Here is a 19,129-nt window from a genome sequence, read left to right as displayed (position 1 = left end):
TTTCAATTTTTCTGAAAAAATAAAAAAATACTAAATTTCAGAATAGACTCTCAGAACTGCAAACACTTTGAGAAATCCACATTAAACATTGTATATACTGTATTACAGAAAAGCTGGTTTTCAGCCTTGAATGTAAATTCAGAACAGGTAGAGAAAAGATGTCAGGTTTATCTTCTGATTCGGAACAACATCAATCTTTAAAAGCTGTATGCAGTACTGATTGTCAAAAACTGCAGAAGCTTCAGAAGACCTGCATTCTGCAGACTAACCAAAATCAGTAGGGGAGATTCTGGAGCCCTCAGTACAGGGAAGAGGAGGCCACCAAGATGATCAGAGGGCTGGAACAGCTCTGCTGTGAGGACAAGCTCAGAGAGTTGGGGTTGTTCAGCTTGGAGAAGGTGCCAGGGAGACCTTATTGTGGCCTTTCAATACTTAAAAGGAGCCTTTAGCCCAGAGAGGTGGTGGATGCCCCATCCCTGGAGACATTCCAGGCCAGGCCGGATGGGGCTCTGAGGAACCTGATCTAGCTGAAGATGTCCCTGCTCATGGCAGGGGGTTGGACTAGATGGGCTTTGAAGGTCCTGTCCAACCCAAACTATTCTATGATTCTACCATACTCTGCCACATTTCAGGGAAGATGCTCCCATGGCATAACTGTATTAAGCAATTCCAAAGTGTGGAGCTTTCACCTTCTTTTTCTCTCTCTCCAAAAATATTTTTGAGAGCATGTAATTCTAATTTAACACTGAGGAGGCACAATCTGCTAGTAGGCTGGCATTATGGTAGACAAGAGTGCTCTATGAGGAGAGTAACGAACTTACTGTGAGCTTATAATCGGTGCCCAGCATGAACTTCTGCTGTTTCCCAGACAGCTCTCTGTTGATATGACTGACAACAAAAAGTGAAGCAGGCAGCCTGATGGACGGGCTGACCAGGACACTGCCCCAAAGTGCTCCATAGAACACCTCTTGGCCCATCAGTAAGGAGAGCTTCACAAGCAGAGCATCTGTTCTATACAGAAATATATTTTGCATGAGAAAATAGGTTTTTATTAGTCCAGTTTTATACCATAAAAAGACAATTATACACAGAATTTGTACTGTAGTTAACATAATTTATTTAATTTCACAAAATTACTATTGTCGTTGACATAATTTACACAATTTCCTCACCTTCGTACTATCAGTATTGCCATTTTCACATGATGATGGCCAGCATCTGATTGTAAAAAGCAAATGAAAACCCACTCAATCCTTTGTCACTGTGCATACTCATTGAAACAAAGTTTCTGTGCATACTTTGGATACTTCTCCAGTAAATATTGTCAAAAATTAAGTTCTGACTGCAAAATATTTGCAGCGAGAAGTGTCCCATGCTGAATTTGAAATAATTTAAGCTGATGCTAGACTCTTAGAGTAAATTTCATCAGTCTGGGAAGTGGAAGATATCCTACATATTTGTACTTACAAATCAATGGCCTCAATTTGTAAGTCACTGAATGGAAAAAAAAAAGATATAAAATGACATACTGTCAGTTATTGCACAAAGGATCGGTACACTAAAGTAAGTTTAATGGCAGTCACATTGGAGGTCCTATGACTGAAGGCAAGTTCTCTGCTTTGTCAACTCTGTCAGTAGTCCGATATTTTACTATCATGTAGGAACTGGAACCTCACATGAGAAATGTAGAAGTGAGAAAAGAGGGAGAAGTCCAGCACAGAAGACAGGAAAAAAAAATCAAATCTGATGTTCTTTTCCACTTCTTTATAAAGTAGCCCTCAAGTCATTTTTTCTTTTCTGTTTTGTGTTTGTGTGCAAACTCATGCATATAATAGAATCATAGAATACTACGTGGGATATATGTGTGTTTAAGAAGGAAACAGTGTCTAGGCTGAAGCATGACCTGAGCTAGTACTTCTGCCACTTTTGGGAACAGCAGGGGATATATAATACTAGTGTTAGTCTTCAGTGTTGAAGATTCTGAAAACATTCAGGGGAGAGTCTCTCATGAAGCTGAATTTAAAAGTAATTTAACAAACCTTCCAACAAGATATCTTGGTCTATCTTTCTTACATCAGAATCATTATGATAACTAAAAAAATCACTTTCTCATGTAATATTTGTATTTCACAAAAGAACATTATTTTTAGTATAACTATTTCACAGTGTAATATATGGTCAGTTCCTATCTGTGATCCTGTTTGTTCAAGGGAAAGAGAATAACAGTGCCATCAAGAATAGAGAAAGAAGGTATAAAACCGGAAGTCGGAACCTGGAAGTTAATCTGTAGCTCCCACTAACTCACTAGTTCAAATTTAGTCAGTTTCAAAATATGTTCAGTCTCCCTAAAAAAGCTTTAGATAGAGACTTACTTCCAAGGGATCCCCTTTCTTCCCAAAGTCCCCAGCAACTAGTGCTGTAGGAAAGATAAAACTGTACAGCATCCCTTATAAGTCTGCCTGATAAAAAGCACATACGAAATTAATATTTCTATAGGAAATGTATAAGAAGTATATGCTTGTCCATAGATTCACTGTTCTGGAATTGACAAATGAATGTTCCTTGCCAAGTTAGGAACACATACAATTTACTCTTAACCACTCCAGCAATTGATATGAGCCTTCAGTTTAACACTTGTTTTGAAAAAGGGGCAGTAGACATATAAATATTCTGCTTATCAACGGTAATCTACACAGCCTAGCATACCTTGCTCTTTTTTTTTTTTTCTCAAGTGTACACACAGCCATTTAAGATTCAAAAATAGCAGAGAAAACAGCCAGCATATCCAGACTAGTAATACAGAAGGAAGTACATTAGCAATGTAATGTTTAGTGACTTTTTAAGCAAAGAAACATTTGGATGAAATCTACAGTGGCTGAGCTCTTATGAAATCTTACAAAACAGTTCTGGTAACTGAAGAAAAACCACTGCACAAATGGGCACTGAGCTGCACTTCTCAGCACACTTCCTGATCCCGATTATGGTACTGAACGCCGCTGGTGTAACTGCCAAGAGGGAGAGAGACACTTTTTTCCACAATAGATTTTACAAGAGTTGCCTCTTGCTTGTGGTTTCAGAACCTGAGTGTGAGCAAAATATCTTTTACAGAAAGATTGGAAAGAATTCAGCTTCTCTCTCATGTTACAATATTTAAATAGAATTTATTGACAGAGCAGTGGTTTGGGGAGTCAGCTTAATTATTTAGAAGTTCAGAGGTGCTTTAAGAAATAGTTTTTATTCCTTTCTCTCAGAACATCTATTTTTAACCTTCCTTTTCTTCTTTTCTCCTCTTCTCCTCCTGAGATGAAAATAGAAGGGGAAAGGGTTTTTGTACTTTAGCACTATTTGTTGCATCTTTCAAGGACTAGTCATTCTTCCACCCTTAGAAGCTCTTCTATCAATCCTTCTATATAGTGAGCTGACAGAAATTTCCTGAGAATTCCATAGGAAAGCAAAATACTGTATATTGGTTTTAAATTAATATTAGCACTTACCTCTCATAAATTTCTGATCCTTCTTCTAATCCCGGTAGCAGTCCTATTACAAAGGCTTGAAGACCAGGCAGGAGGGACTTTTGTAGAGGAAGAAAGTATTTCTCGTACAAACCAAGGAGAACTGGTCTCACTGACATTGCTGCATTTGCCAGCAGAGGAAATAAACCAGAGCTTCAAAAAAAAAAAAAAAATTATAATAGTTAATTAAAATAGACTCAGAAAGGCATGTTCTTTAAAAAAAAAATTACCTGTACAAGAATAAATCCTTGGCAAGCCATTTTGTCCCAATAATTTTAAAGATGATTTCATAGGTTTCTAGTGCCTTTAAATGCACTCCACTAGGTAGTGCTGGATGCAAACACTGAGATAATCTTTTACTGATGATCAGCCGTCTTGGCAATAGAGAATATTTCAGGTTACTCTGAAGAGCCTGTAGAAGAAAGATGAGAATAAATAGCTATAATGTTGCATATAATGACTGCATGTCAAAAGTTTCCTACTAGCACTTTGAGAAGAACTACATACATTCCAGAGTCTTTCTTCATAAATGTATTTTGTTAAACTAAAACAGCAGAACTTTACAACTGAGTTTTCATATGGAAATATGCATGAACAATCTAGAAAAGTCTGGTATTACTTTGCTTAGAAGCTGGAAAAGGAAGTCAAAGGACAGGACAGGGACAGCGTACCCATATCCTATCTCCAGGGGAAGGAGGGAAGTAACAAAAGAGCTTCTCAGCTTTTAAGCTTTTATTTTTCCTTGTACATTTTCACTTCACGTATAGCTGAAATATAAACAAAAAACCTTCTGACCAATGCAGGCATGATTAAATGGGACAATAACATCTTAGAAGTTATTTGTAATTCTGTGTGGCTACATTCAGTAAGCTTTATTAACTATACCCATTGCATTGATGTATAACATCTTCAGGACAGGACATAGTTAACCAGGTGTTGCAGAGCGGTCAGGTCTCTGGAAAAAATAAACTCTAGCACCTTTGTTTGGAAAGATTACTCTTTTTCTTGCATACATTTCAGTAAGCTAAATACCTCTCTTCTATTCAGAGACAAAACAAAGAATTTGCAAGTAAATGGCACTTTAGCCTTTGATCACTGTCTGCTAAGCAAACAGATGTTTCACAGCAGATGGACATTTGGGATGTTCTCACGATTAGGCAAATTCTTGACTGTCCCAAAGATTAAGTCATGGTCTTATCCTACATACTTGTTTTAAACTTGAGGTTCTTCTATCCTGCCCGAAAAAAAAGGTTTGGAAAAAGCACCAGACAAGTGAACTAACCCTTTTTTGCTCATTTCCAAGGAAAACCAAAACAAACCTAAACAAACAAAAGCCCCACAAAACAAACCCATACAAAACCAAAACCAACCAAACCCAACAATCAAAAACCACCCCCCCCCAAAAAAAAACCCAAACCAAAACAAAAGAAAAAAACCAAAAAAAACAAACCAGCAGCAAGAGGAAGAGATAAAAACAACCCACCATCTTTCAAAGATGTGTGCAACTTTTCATTTAAGACTTTGCAGTTGGTGGGTGTGAGAAGCTAGAATCTGTGAGAATACTAATGTGTTATTTCTCCGTTTAGGCAGGGCAGCAAACAGGAGAGACCAGCTGTTAGTAAAGAGCTTCTAGTAAATAAAATTTACTCAAGAAGAAAAAGGTTGAGAGTTTAGAACAGTAAACAGATATGTTGCACCACTCTGAAATACATACAGCTCAGATGCCATTTAGAGCCAAATAATTTCCTTTCTTCCCTACCCCACTATGAGCATGAGATCTGCATTTTAGTAGGTATTAAAAACTAGAATCCAAGAATACAGCAATATTTCACATATGAAACTAAACCAGGTTATACTTGCGGAGTTATCTTTTAAATATTTTTATATTTTTATATTTCAGAGATTTACTCATGTATTAAATGAGTAATATTCTTTCAATATTAAAGATTGAAATCCTTAATGCTTGTAACAACTTTGCAGACTGCTTGAAAGCAGGACTTTGAAACATTTTGTTTATATTGGTTGGTATGTATTTGCCCACACCCTCTGTATATATATAAGAAAGCAACTGAAAAAACTATGCCAATAGTAAATATTTTTCCTCTCAAGATTAAACAAATACCATCTTAATATTCTATTAGTTAAATTTTAAATAACAGCTAGGTAGAAAATGAAAATATTCACTGTTTATTACACAGAGATTCTGACCTATTACAGAAATAATATCATCTCATTAAAAAGTCTTGTTTGGCTTATTTCATTTCCTAAGGATGTGAAGTAAATTCCCACCAGCAAATAAGGACTCTCCTCTTCCCCAAACATGAAAACATTTAGTCAGAAGAAGAAAAAATGTTCCAGGTATATTAGGAGTTGAATAGTGGATATTTAGGGATAACTCGGTGTTAAGTATTTCTCATGGGTAATCCTGAAACCTTCCTATGTCCAAATTCCAGCAGATGAGACTAATTTAGAACAAGACTATGCTCATGTGCATGTTCCAACTATACTTCTTCACCTAAAGAATCAGAAGACATCCCCATACAGGAAGCAAGATTTGAAGACATTTGCTATGATCCTCATACATGAGCTGTGGAGAGTTTCTGCCCATCACATCAGAATGATTCTGAGATGAAACTCCCTTCTCAAAAGTACCTTTTTTTTTTCTTCTCTTTTTTTTTCCCCTGACTTGGGTGAAGGAATACACAGTAGGACACCAACTACAACTCTCATCAAGAGTGGGTGCTCCTGGCTAACAGTTGTCCCTGATCTTCCAGCAGATGCAAGGGATTTTAAACCACACTGCAATATATCAAAGACAGTGGTTGCACCAAGAGTCACTCCAGCAGAAAGGTGGGCTTGCTGCTCTTACTGCTAATACTTTGCTGAAAGGTTCAGATTTTTAACAGCTTCCCCAGAATTGCAGGGCTCAAATAATTTTAAAAGGGTTGAAAGATATTAATTAGCAGACGGAGCTAAAACTGTTCATTGAAATAAGTGACATGATAATATACATATTTCTAAATGGTAATTAGTTCCTGTGATCCAACGGGCAAAGCTAAGAAGCTTGATTTTGAAATATCCTGAGCTACATCTGAAAAAAAGAATCAGTTGTCTGTGAGATCTGGGACTGCTGAAATGCTATTATAGGTTCAGCTCCTACAGTTAGTTAAATGTTGTGGTAGGAAGGCTGGTATCATTGCCACTGCATGCCGATGAAGATCCCATCATAAACCATTGCTTCCACATTCGGAATCCAATACTAACAACTGCAGATGGACAACTCTGCTCACAGGCTTCAACATCTACTATTCACCCATTCTTTTGATTCCTGTGAGCTTAATTTAACCATCTTTTTTTTATGTATGGGTGGAAGCCCATTCATGATATATTTTCTCTCTTTGTCTTCAACTGCTTTCCACATGAGCAGTTACAGTGGCAGAAGTGTTAAATGTCACTGGAACTGCTAGTAAGGGTTGGCTTGAAAGGCCCAAACTGCCAGCAAGCTCTCCATGCTTAATGTATCATCCCGGGGTTTGGTTTTCACAGATCAGCGGGAAATCAACAATCCCAGAAAACCAAGAAGTATTCAACCTACCAGCACCTTTAGACCTCAGACTTTAATCAGTAAGTCAGGAAAAAACGAGACATGCAAAGTAATGACTGGTGTTCATGCGCACATCCAGTTTTCGACTTTCTATTTACAGGTTATTTTTCCTTATGACCAACTAGATAATATCTTATACATACTAAACATTTTCTAATGCATAAGCATGCTCAGAGTTTCTTTGAATGTGGGCTATAAAGGGTAGAAAGAGAAAAGTATCTGTTCTTTGCAGCAGTGTATACATGTGCCTTAAAACAAAACAAACACAGACACACATACACAGAGGAATATTCACATTTCCACAGTTGTTGGTTTAAGTCATTTTGTACTGCTTTATAGCAACAGTAGAGATTAGCTGGATCAGTTTGCCTAGATATGAAAAAAACAAGCAAATAAAGGAAGTATTTTTATTTACATAAGTAGAATTCCAGAAAAAAAGCAGCAGGTACATCAATTTATAATCTTATCTTCAACTAGGAGATGCCCTAATGCTTGTTTTAGACCACAGTGGCTGGGAGGAGAGGGGCAGAAGGAGAGCCTATGATTCCATTTTCCACTGATTCATTTTCCAAGGAAGTAAAAAAATTCTGAACAGAGCTCCAGCTTCCATAAAAATAGCAGCATAAAGGTGAAAGATGGTTGTGAGTAAACTGTGAACTAGGAGCTGGAGTTATATTAAAAAAGGGCGGGGGGGAGAAAAAAATGTATAAAATATCCCTAGTTCTGCATATTGCGTTTGTGCATCGGGTGTGGTGAAGTTCCATAAAGCAATTGGGAGGCAAAGCTTCCCTTCTTCTCAAAGCCATAAGGTTTGCCTTCAACAGAAGGCAAGTGGTGCTTGTGTTTGTCATTTGCCGAACAGTTGTTATAAAGCTGTGGCAGTCAGAGTTCTCAGAGGAAACAGCTGGTGTAATTAAAGGCTCTGCTCATTAAATACGCATTTCAGAATAATTCTTCTCTTTTCTCCCCTCAAGAACAGACATACTGTAACATGAAGTGTTACTACTGGCACGAACAATAGTTGTGCAGCTGCAATGATTTCTATGCTCTGTCCCCTCCCGTTCCAAGTTGATCAAGTCTTTGGTTAAGATCATATTCCCCTTCAAGTTTTTGAAGCAAGAAAAGCCTTTAGAAACAAAAAGTAACATACTTATTTTCTATTGAAAGTCAAATTAAAAAAAAATACTTTGAAATTGCAGACTAAAGACTAAAAATTAGGATTGTAAGAACTTTTAATCTATGCATTTACACACTCATGCTATGTCCAGGGACAAAAAGCAGTTTGAAAGTGCTCTTTTAGAGCAAACATTGCTATCATTACCGAGCAAGTCAACCATGCTGTAAGCATAAAATAAATCCCTCTAGAACGACTGATATTTCTAAGATTATAATGTTCTGTTTTCATGGTGAACAATAACTATAAATGAAAATGTTGCTCAGAGAAGGGACACTGGCCTGCCAGTCAGGCCCAGTGGCAACAGTCACTAGTGAAGCTTTTGTGTAAGTTCCACACCGATATCCAAATACTGCTGAAAAATTGTTGATGGAGGTATTTCTGCCAATAAAAATGGCAAAATCCTGTCTGTTATTCTTGTCAAACAGATGCAGGTTGGGGTTTTTTTTGGTAAGCTGGCTGGTTTTTTTTTGTTTGGGTTTTTGTTGTTGTTTTTTTAATATATACGGATTAAATTAACAAACAGAGGAGTTTAAATATTCACTTGTCAAAAACCCAGTGAAATTTTGTGCTCTTCTGTGAATCACTATATTTCACAGACCTTTTTTTAAAACCTCCTTTCATAGTTTCCTTACAAAGGCAGGCCGTGGAATCCAATATTTACTACTGCTCTGTTCTTAATTTTGCAAATTGTGTCACTCATCTACTGTTTACCTGCATCCAGACTTAAAATTTATAGAAAAGATATGCCTATAATCTGAATCAAAAACCCTAATGCAAACTATGCACTTGGATTGTCCTAACTTAATATTTTTAGCCTTTTAGATACTTGAAGTTCCCCCTATGAGAATACTTTTATATATATTTTATGTAATATACATATCTGTTTGCACTCTGAATAGACAGTGGCAAGCATTTTGGATATGATGATGATGTTAAATGCACCTGTTTCACTGACAAGCCCACATAATGCTGAACCACCACCTGTTTCTAGGTTTAAAAAGACAACACCCCTCCCCCTGGCATTTTTTTATATCAAAGTATTAGAGTGATTTTGCAGAGTTGTATCCTTTTAAAACACTGGAATAAGCTGGCAAAATCAGCAATAGCACAGTCTCATTTTAGCACAAAGACAATTGAAAGGGATTACTGTATTCTGGATGGAGCAATCTGTACCAAACATCTGAAAACCTTAGTCACAAAACAGTGCTTTCCAAACAGTGAACATACGCAGATTTGCAAAAACAACAAAAACATGGTTCAAAGCTGTATCCAAGAACAGTACTGAGAAGATAATAATCCTATTTCTTGAAGGATGGTGCAGACTTGGCGGCAGCTAGATAACCAGCTTATAGTAACTAAAGCTTGAAGAGAAGCAAAGAGCAGAAAGATATTTAAAACTGGAATATGAATGAATTTCAAGGCAAAGCTGAAGCTCCTCTTTAAAAAATTAACATCCAAATTTACTGCCTGTTTAATCCACCTGTTTGCATCTGTCCATGCATATTCCCTATACATTTTTACAAACATTACTTTCCACTGTTTCTCCTTCACCGTGATGATGCATAACATCCACACTATGTAAATTAAAACCCCCAAAATCTTTCCCTTACAAACTTGGGGTGTAGCATAAATTAGCAAATCCTAGCTTTTTCTGGAAAACATAGTTTCTCTCCATCCTTCACTCATGCTCACACTTCCTACCTGCAGTTCTGTTCAGAACACTGCAGGGGAGATTCATCTTACCTAACCTTGGAAGCCTAGGTCAGCTAAAAAACACAGTCAAAACTGCAGTAACTCACCTCAGGCTCCCTACAAAACCAGTGAGGAGCACACGCAATTTTAGGACAGCGTTCATCTGACCTACTTTAAATAGCAAGAGATGAGTCACAACAAGAACAAATAAAACCCCTTATTCCTCTCTTTGCCTAAAAGTGATTCAACGTGAAACTGTCTACACCGAGGTCATCTGAAGTTAGATAAGCCTCATTTCCACTAAATTACAAAAAACGATCATTCCAGATCTACAAACTGACCTGTCTGGCTGACCATTCAGATTAAAGTCAACTGGTTTCTCCCTTGCTTCCCTGGTTCTACAAGTCACTGTGAAACATCAGTTAGAACCACGGAAGCACAAGAGAAATTGTGGAAAACCACTCTCAGTGGTAGGTAAGTAGTAACAGAAGAAGTAGCAGAGCTGTACTTTCGAAACCCCTTGACTTACTCATTCTCTTTTGCCTCTCCCTTTCTCAGCATTTCCACATTTTCTTTATAATAGGCATCACTGCACACCAGTTACTGACACACAGATTCCTGAACATAACCATGTGCAGTTTAAAAACATTTTTATCACTGAGATATTGTTGATCTTCTCCCTCCTACCCATTCTCTCCCTGCTCATTCATTCACCCTCAGAACTGACTGTAGAAGAAATTAGGCTCTTATGTTAGAAACACCTCCTCCCATCCCCAACACTAACAGAACTCAACAACAATATTTATGTTTTAGGATGTAAGAGACCAAGTAATCATAAGAGTTAAGACAATAGCTATTGACATCTTATTTCACAATCTTCCTTTTGGTGCCAGACTCCCCTGACACATCATCCTTATTTTCACATAACAGACAGAGGCAGATGAACATGGGATGATTTGCTCTACTAGTTCTTAAGCTCCTAAAACAATTAAGCCCATGTAATACCGCAGCAGATGGACTGATGTAACAGCTAAAAGCTTTTTTGCTTCGTTTGTACCATGCTGCTACATATTGTGGCAATTCTGTACCTGAATCAGAGTTTCAGATAGGTATTAATCAGTTCAGTGTATTCATCTAGGTCAAGACAAAAGATCAAAGTCTACATCTTGCCATGGTTAAGAAATCTCGCACCCTAATTATTTATTTTGTCTTTTGACAAAAAGTTTCCTTCATGCTGAAGGCCTCTAACTTTATTGACTCAACAGCAATCAGGATGAAACTGTGAAGGCAGAAATGTGTAACTTCTCCTGCCAGGGCAATATCCAGCTTCTCAGAAGAGAAAGAACATGCCTACCATTAAAAAACCTCAATTTGGCACATGTCCCAATGTTCAAGAAGGGTAAGAAGGAAGACCTGGTAATTACAGGCCTGTGAGTCACATTTCAGCACCTGGTAATATTATGGAGGTTATTCTGAGAGTTATTGAAAAACACTTGAGAGACAACACAGTCATGGGTCATAGATAGCAGCGGCTCATGAAGGGAAAGTCCTGTGTAACCAACTTAATTTTCTTTTATGACAAGGTCACCCCTCCTGTTGATCAAGGGAAGCCAGTATATGTGGTTTTTTGGACTTTAGCAAAGCTTTTGATACTGTCTCTCACAGTGTCCTTTTGGATAAACTGTCCAGAACACCAGCAGACAAGTCCATAATATGTTGGATGAGCAACTGGTTGACAGATTGGGTTCAAAGGGCTACATCAGGTTGGCAGCCAGTCATCAGTAGGGTTCCACAGGGCTCAATTTTAGGGCCAGTGCTCTTTAATATTTTTATAAATGATCCGGACCAAGGAATCAAACATACGTTAAGTTTGCTGACAATACTGAACTAAAAGGAACTGTGGACCCCCTCAAGGCTAGAAAGGCCTTATAGAGAGATCTGAATAGACTAGAGAGCTGTGCAATCACCAAGTGCATGAAAGTACCAGATTCTCCACCTGGGACAGGGTAATCCTGGTTATACATATAAATTGGAGGACAAGAGGCTGGGCAGCAGCCCCACAAAAAGCAATCTGAGGGTTTGGGTTGATGGCAAGTTGAACATGAGTCAACAACATATCCTGGCAGCCAAAAGGGCCGAGTGTGTCCTGAGGTGTATCACACACAGAGCTGATAGTACTAGTCAAGGGTGGTGATTGTCCCACTCTGCAACATATTGATGTGGCCCCACCTCAAGCACTGTGTGCAGTTTTGAGTACCCCAGTGTAAGAAGGACATCAAACTATTAGTGTGTCCAGGGGAGGGTGACCAACATGGTGAAAGGTCTCGAGGGCAAGACTTAGGAGGAGTAGCTGAGGTCACTTGGTTTGTTCAGCTTGGAGAAAGCTGAGGGGTGACCTCTCTGCAGTCTACAACTCCTCAACAGACGAAGCAGAGAGGGGGTTGCTGATCTTTTCTTTGGTGACCAGAGACAGGACATGAGGAAACGGAATGAAGCTGCATCAGGAGAAGTAAAATTGGACATTAGGAAAAGGTTCTTCACTGAGAGAGCAGTTGGTTACTGGAACAGGTTCCCCAGGGAAGTGGTCACAGCACCAAGCCTGTCACAGTTCAAGGAGTGTCTGGATGATGCTCTTAGTCATATGGTTTAGTTTTAGGTAGTCCTGCAAGGAGCAGGGAGTTAGACTCCGCAATCCTTATGGGTCCCTTCCAACTCGTGATATTCTGTCATTCTAGGGATCCTCCTGCCCTTTGACACCTCTGTAGAATTAAGGCTTAGCAACAACAGCAAAAGCACATGAGGCATCTATCGGGTAACAACAGATGTTTCCTTATACATTCTGCAGACGTTGCCTCCTCCCACCCCTGTTTCCTTAATGACTGCAACTACTCTTGCCCCGCGTACACTGAGGAAGGGTTTTATTTCAAAGGAGACTAAGTGGGAGACAAACTATGTACACTTCGTTTCTTGAGCAGGAGGAGATCACACATTTCCTAGGTGTTTTCCTGGAAAAGTCTTTATCTTTCTTCCAATACTCAACCATATTTTCCATGGTCATACAAAAGACACCATCAGCAGCAAATCAATTATTTCGCCAAATAGAAGGGACGGATATGATCAAGTGAATGTGATCTTTAAATACAAATTTTGACCTGGAGTATATACTAAAACTTGTGACCTCCTGTTCTACATAAAAACTTTATTAGCTGTTCTAGAGTGAGTAACCAGCATCCTGAAGGTTTCTTCAATGCAACACCAAAATTAGCTTAGCAGAAAAAAGGAAACAAATAGCATTTTAAGGAAGCCTCTGTTGTTTTTACCAGGATTTGTCACACTTTTATAAAAGATACTGAGTTACCTGCTTCCATTACGCCTCCTTGATGAACTAATATTTTTCCTAATTGAATTTTCAATTGTGTTAAATACCACAAGTTACAAAAAAAGTTAGTAATAATACAAAGATAATAAGCAAATGAAAAATTATTCCTACGACATTATACCTTATTGAGTTTGCCAAGGGAAGATATAAGATCCGCCCATTCACTTGATGATTCAAAGTTTCTCAAAGCTTTCTCAATTGCTGAAGAATAATTTCTGTATCTGTAATCACCAAGTAACTCTTGCTCTTCTGGATCCATCTTTCGTTCTCATAGCAAGGTACAATTTCCTGGTAAACTAAAACACACACACAGTTACAAAAAGATAACCTACATTTAAGTTCTGGCAAATATAAAGGACTGTAAGGCCACAATAAACATGTAGAAGCACAGACAGATCACAATAAACAAGTCATCTGATCAAGTTTCAAAACAAAGTTAAAAATAATGTAACCAGCATGACTCCAACTTCCCACTGTCTGTTTTAGAAATTTTGTAGTCAAATTTTCCTATTTATGAAACATGTTTTTTCCTTGCATGCACGTGGCTCTCCCACACAATAACAAAGGAAAGGAATATAAAGTCTCATTATAAACACTCAAAGTGCTGACAAGGAGTTAGGGAGAAGTAAACAGTTTTTATAACTTATCATCTCTGCAGTGTTTTGAAAAGTTACCTGTAGCCATGGAATGTGAAACATTTCATATCAAAATTCAACTTTCAAGAGGAATCCCACTAAAGGGCCTCTCAGCCCACGGCAGAAGGAATCCTGGTCAGCAGCAGATGCTGAAGTACATGACTAAGGTGCTGTGCCAAAGTGTCAGGGCATGCATTCAAATCTTCTTATACTTCACCAAAAAGTATCCATATATTTTTATGGAGGAAAAATAAGGTATTCAGACCTGATTTTCTCGTATTCTGCAACACACTTAGATTTAAAAAGCAGAACACATCTGTTTTAGAACAACAGGAAACAGGTGTGGCTGGATTTTATGTACTCAAAAATCATACCTTCACTCCTATGCCACCTACAACACTAGTTCTGTTAGCTAATATAAAAATATTCTTCTAGAGAGATGCTTATGTTTAGGAATGCCAGGTTTAGGTAAATCTGTGATATATAAATATATATGGAAAAGAAAACTCAGTACTATAACAAAACACTTTGTAATGTTTCTGAAAGAGACCTGCTTTTATTTTCCTACTGTTTATACACAAAAAAAAAATCCAAGTAGTCTTCTATATCCTTTCAAAGTATCTCATCTCTCACAGCACTTAAAATCAAGGGAACAAGGTGTATCATTCATTATCTTCAATGAACAACAATAATTGCATCAAGATTTTGGTAGTAAACTCTCAGAAAAATGCCGGATGCACCCACATAAGAAAAGGGATTTTAAAGGCAGGTTTAAGCCACTTTTGGTCTCATTGACAGGAAGATTAGGTTATTCTCTACGTCATTCAACCTAGACCGACCTCTATGTAAAAAAAGTATTCTAACACAATATCATCAGAGCCATGTTTGGTTGGCTGGTTTTGGTTGTTTTGCTACAGTAAGGGTTTAATTTTCTGTTTTCATCAGGATGTATGCAGTGTTTCTCACGGCAGGGTATAACAGTAATCTGGGATACAGCTATCCTTGCTCCAACATGGATTTAAAAAAAATGCCAACCCTTCCGTAAAACCTAATGAAGCGGCAAACTTGTAATATAGTGTCAGCAAAATTTACGAGTAATCTGATACAGACACTGCCCCAAAACATGCAGGGCAAGAATTTTTCCCTCATCTCACTTAAGTACTTTAATCATTGGACTACTGGATTGTATTCATACTCTGCCAAGTCAAGAGTGCTGCCACTTTCATAAATAAGAGATTTGTCTGGATCATTTAGAAATGGGCAGCCGTTTTGCTGACAGAATAGATCAAATTTCTTCATTTGTAAAGGCAATATGCCCGCATGAATCCACTTAGAGAACAGTAATCAATCAAAACACCAACAGCACTTGAAGATCTTCTAAACATTCTGTAAAAATTATGTCTTAAAGTATTCTCATAGTACTAAAACCTGGTATATTTAAGTAAAATCTAATTAAGTTCTGAGGGTAAAATAGAATGTACTATTCAAGAAAGAACCAAAAACTTCAATTGGGGGGAAAAATGTCTTATCCAGTTCTTAAGACACATTATTTGGACTTTGCTGTGAAAAGACAGGTGAATAGTGTATTCCCACACAGAAAAGCAGTGACGGACTTAATGATTTTGTGCGTATTGATGTTCATGTACCTACGTTGTCAGTAAGGTTTGAAAAAAATCAATAATCGAAACATGGTCAGTAGATCATATTTGTGCTTGTATACAAAGGCAGGAAGATTAAACAAACAAACAAGCAAGCAAAAGCCCCAACAAAACCCCCACGAACCAACTAAACAAAAACCAAACCAAACCAAAAACCACTTGCCGGTGACCTTCAGGTGCATCTTCCAAATCCCAGGTCACAAACTTCCTTAGTCAATGGAGACGTTCATAGCTACTCATCAACTCTCAGCATTGTCTTACGAGAGATTAACGAGGCGGGCGCTTTGCCGCTGACCCCAAGGGAAGAGACGCTGCCTCCCCGGCGCCGCGGGGCCTCTGCGGGCAACCCCCCCGCCCACCGCTGCCCGCCGTCGGCTGCTGGTGGCTCCAGAGCCCGGCTGCGGCTGGGGAGGCCCCCGAGGGGGACGCTGCCCCCCGGCAGGGCTGGCCGCGGCGGATCGGGGCCCCTTTCAGGGCCCGCCCTGCTGGAACGGGCCGGGGACTCCTCAGGACACCCCCGACCGCGGAGAGGCGAGGCTCCGCCGCAGCTTCCCTTCAGCCTCACCTGCCAGGCGGGCACCGCCGAGGCCGTGCCGGCTGCGGCAGCGGCGATGACAGAGCGGGCTCCCCTGCCGGCGGCGAGCGGCGCTGCCCCCTCGGCCGGGCCACCACCGGCCCCCGCCGCCTGGCCGCCCCCGGCGGGTCACCCTCAGATGCCCGCGCGTTTCCCGCCCGCCCAACCCCAAGCACAGGCCCGCCCGCCGAGCCCGGGCGCGACGGCGCTCCGCTCCCCGCCACCCCCGTACCTGGGAAGGGCCGCCGCAGACCTCCCGGGCCGGCGGCGGCAGTGGCGGCAGCGACGTGTCCCAGCCCAGCGCGGGACGGGGGGGCGGCTCCCCGCGGTCGCTATGGCAACAGGAGAGAGAAGGAAAAAAAAAAAAACAACCCACCATAAAAAAACAACCCACAACCACCCCCACTCCGCAAGGGCCGCGCCGCAGTCGGCAGCTGGGGCGATACCACTGGATACAGCGCGGGGAGGGGGAAGCCCGTAGACCGGTGCAGGAGGGCTCCGGTTGTCCCCGCCCAGTGGCGACCGCTCTTGTCTTTCCCCGCTGACAAGCTCTGAAGGAAGACTGCGGGTGTCAGTGAGCGCTACTGCCCGGAGCAGGTCATCAGCGAGCCCCCGTGGGGAAATGGTACACCCCGGCCGTCCGGCCCTGGTGCCGAGCGCCCCCTGGCGGCACCGGGCCACACGGCCCCGCGCTCACCGCCGGCGGCACCACGGAGCCCCGGGGACGCTCCCCGCTGGGGACCCGCTGGCGACCCATCGGGGACCCGCCCGGCCACGGGGCTGCGGAGGAAGCGTCGAGACGGCGGCCCGGGCCGCTCCTTTTGCTTCGTGCATCAGACTTGGCTGATCTGGAAACAAGGCGTGGCTGCGCGGAGTCGCAATCTGGCGTGTCCACCTCCGACGCTGCGGCGTCGCACCGCCGGCCGCGGGTGTGCGCGTCCCTGAACGAAGAAAGTTTCGTCGCCTCCGTTACACTGACGACAGTGAAGGCAGGTTTAAGAGTTTTGCTTCTGTTCCATCTGGTTGTAGGCATGGAACACTTTTTACAAATTTCGGAGACTCGGCTTTCACGGAGGCTGAAGTGTCACATTTATAAAAGACTCAAGTCCAACATAAGAAGTCCTCTGTTCTTTATAAAAGGCTTGAAAGAAAGTTGACGTGCTAGATTTTTAGTACTCTCACAGAAAAATTAAAAAAAAAAAAAAAGAAAGAAACGAAAAGAAACTAAAAGAAATGAAAAAAGAAAAAAGAGAAGAAAGGAAAGGAAAGGAAAGGAAAGGAAAGGAAAGGAAAGGAAAGGAAAGGAAAGGAAAGGAAAGGAAAGGAAAGGAAAGGAAAGGAAAGGAAAGGAAAGGAAAGGAAAGGAAAGGAAAGGAAAGGAAAGGAAAGGAAAGGAAAAAACTAGAAAAATACCAGTGGAAAGTAATTAACCTCAGGTTTTGGTTTGGTTTGATTTGGTTTGGTTTGGTTTTTTACATGCAAATAGAGCATAATCCTGGTAGTTCAAAGTAGCTGAAAAAGTCAAGGAAAACCCACCTGCTCAGTTATTTTCAAGATGAGAGAGTAGAAACAGTGGCTTTTAAAATTATGATGGATACTGTTTCAGCAATGATCTCCAGTAAGTTTTATGTTAATACACTCTTCCATTTTCCTGACATGACCCGCTTTTCCTCTTTCTAGCTAGATTTCATTTAGACAATTTGGAATGTTTTTCTTCTAGCAAATAAAAGCTACGGTTACTGGCAGCTAATGAGACTGCTTTATGCTCATGCTGGAAGAATGGAAGCAAGATGAGAAGGCAGGAAGGCTTCCATGAGTGTTTTCACTCCCCAACTGTGTACATCTCCAAAAGCAGGACCAGGTACCAAAAAGCACCACTGGCACAGCTTCAGCATGTGTTACCTCACTATAAAACCTGAGCAGCTGTTCACAAGCTTTCATATAGCCCGCGCAGCTCCTGAACATTCCATCCCTTTGGAAAGTCAGCGCCGACTGAGGTCAGCGTAGACATCTGAAAGGCCAGGTAACCTCAGAGAAATGTGTAACATGTGGGGAATGGGTGTGACAAAATATTAAAATGTTTGGCAGTGATTTACAGCTTTATTGCAGATCTGTCATAATTCAAAAGTAAATGGGGTCATATTATAGGATACAAGCAATCAAGTTCTGAATTCAGATGGGTCTCTCTCTTAATAAAGTAACCTGACTTGATAATTTGAATATAACATTTTTCATTAGGTATACATGGCAGTAGATATATTCAGTACCATGGGAATCAACACGGCTTATCTTTCCAAACTGCAATGCCATCAATTTAAGTTTCGATTTCAAAACTTTAGATTATTGTAACTTTCAAAGGTAGTGCAGCTTAGTTCTTGGATATGAAGGTCAGTGCTTCTGAATACGTGCTCAACTGAATAAAGAACTTGCATTTTTGATACATTCATAACACAGATGTTACAACATTGAAGTGCTCCTCGCATACTTAGCAAAACAAAAGGCTATATTATGCCTTAAACATCTGGTTTTTGCTACTTTGGGCAGAAAAGATAGGTGGCTGTGGAGGCAGATGCCTTGTCTTTTCTTTCCCAAGGTCCTGTGAAACAAAGCATAAATTTTTGAGATAGAGACAATTAACAGTGTCGCTGTCAAAGCCTCCTGGTCTGATTGGGATGATCAGAGATGAACCACCTGGCTGACGACCAATTGCAAGAAGAAATCATGAACCAACAGCTACCCCTGATGGACAAAACAACCCACTTCTGGTCAGTACTGTGAACTTTCCCCTAGTTTTATAATCGCAGATCCATTGCCAGAAAAGTCTTCTTAACTAGCGTGAAGAGTGAGCAGAGGGAGGAGATGAACCGCCCTCTCCTACCTCGCGTGTAAATGAGCTGG

At 40.4% G+C, this 19,129-nt stretch overlaps 1 protein-coding gene across 6 annotated transcripts in view; it reads right to left on the bottom strand.

Annotated features, from left to right (window-relative positions):
* The window catches only part of DOP1B (DOP1 leucine zipper like protein B), a 51,302-nt gene extending 34,706 nt beyond the window's left edge, over window positions 1–16,596 (bottom strand). For 3 of the 6 annotated variants that reach the window (XM_065862383.2, XM_065862397.2, XM_065862390.2), the window contains exons 1-5: window positions 16,464–16,596; window positions 13,486–13,660; window positions 3,743–3,924; window positions 3,495–3,665; window positions 822–1,011 (exon numbers count right to left, since the gene is read on the bottom strand). In XM_065862383.2, coding sequence (XP_065718455.1) covers window positions 822–1,011; window positions 3,495–3,665; window positions 3,743–3,924; window positions 13,486–13,623 — 681 coding nt within the window. In that variant the 5' untranslated portion in view covers window positions 13,624–13,660; window positions 16,464–16,596. Of the gene's footprint in view, window positions 1–821; window positions 1,012–3,494; window positions 3,666–3,742; window positions 3,925–13,485; window positions 13,661–15,820; window positions 16,012–16,222; window positions 16,244–16,463 lie in introns of those variants that run through there. The other 3 variants (XM_071810890.1, XM_071810886.1, XM_065862409.1) reach the window with 3 other exon arrangements.
* Window positions 16,597–19,129: the final 2,533 nt, after the last annotated feature.

The sequence above is a fragment of the Patagioenas fasciata genome, chromosome 1 (assembly GCF_037038585.1).
Source record: "Patagioenas fasciata isolate bPatFas1 chromosome 1, bPatFas1.hap1, whole genome shotgun sequence".
NCBI lineage: Eukaryota > Metazoa > Chordata > Aves > Columbiformes > Columbidae > Patagioenas > Patagioenas fasciata.
Note: the sequence above shows the minus strand (reverse complement) of the source record. Positions and strands in the feature narration are given on the sequence as shown.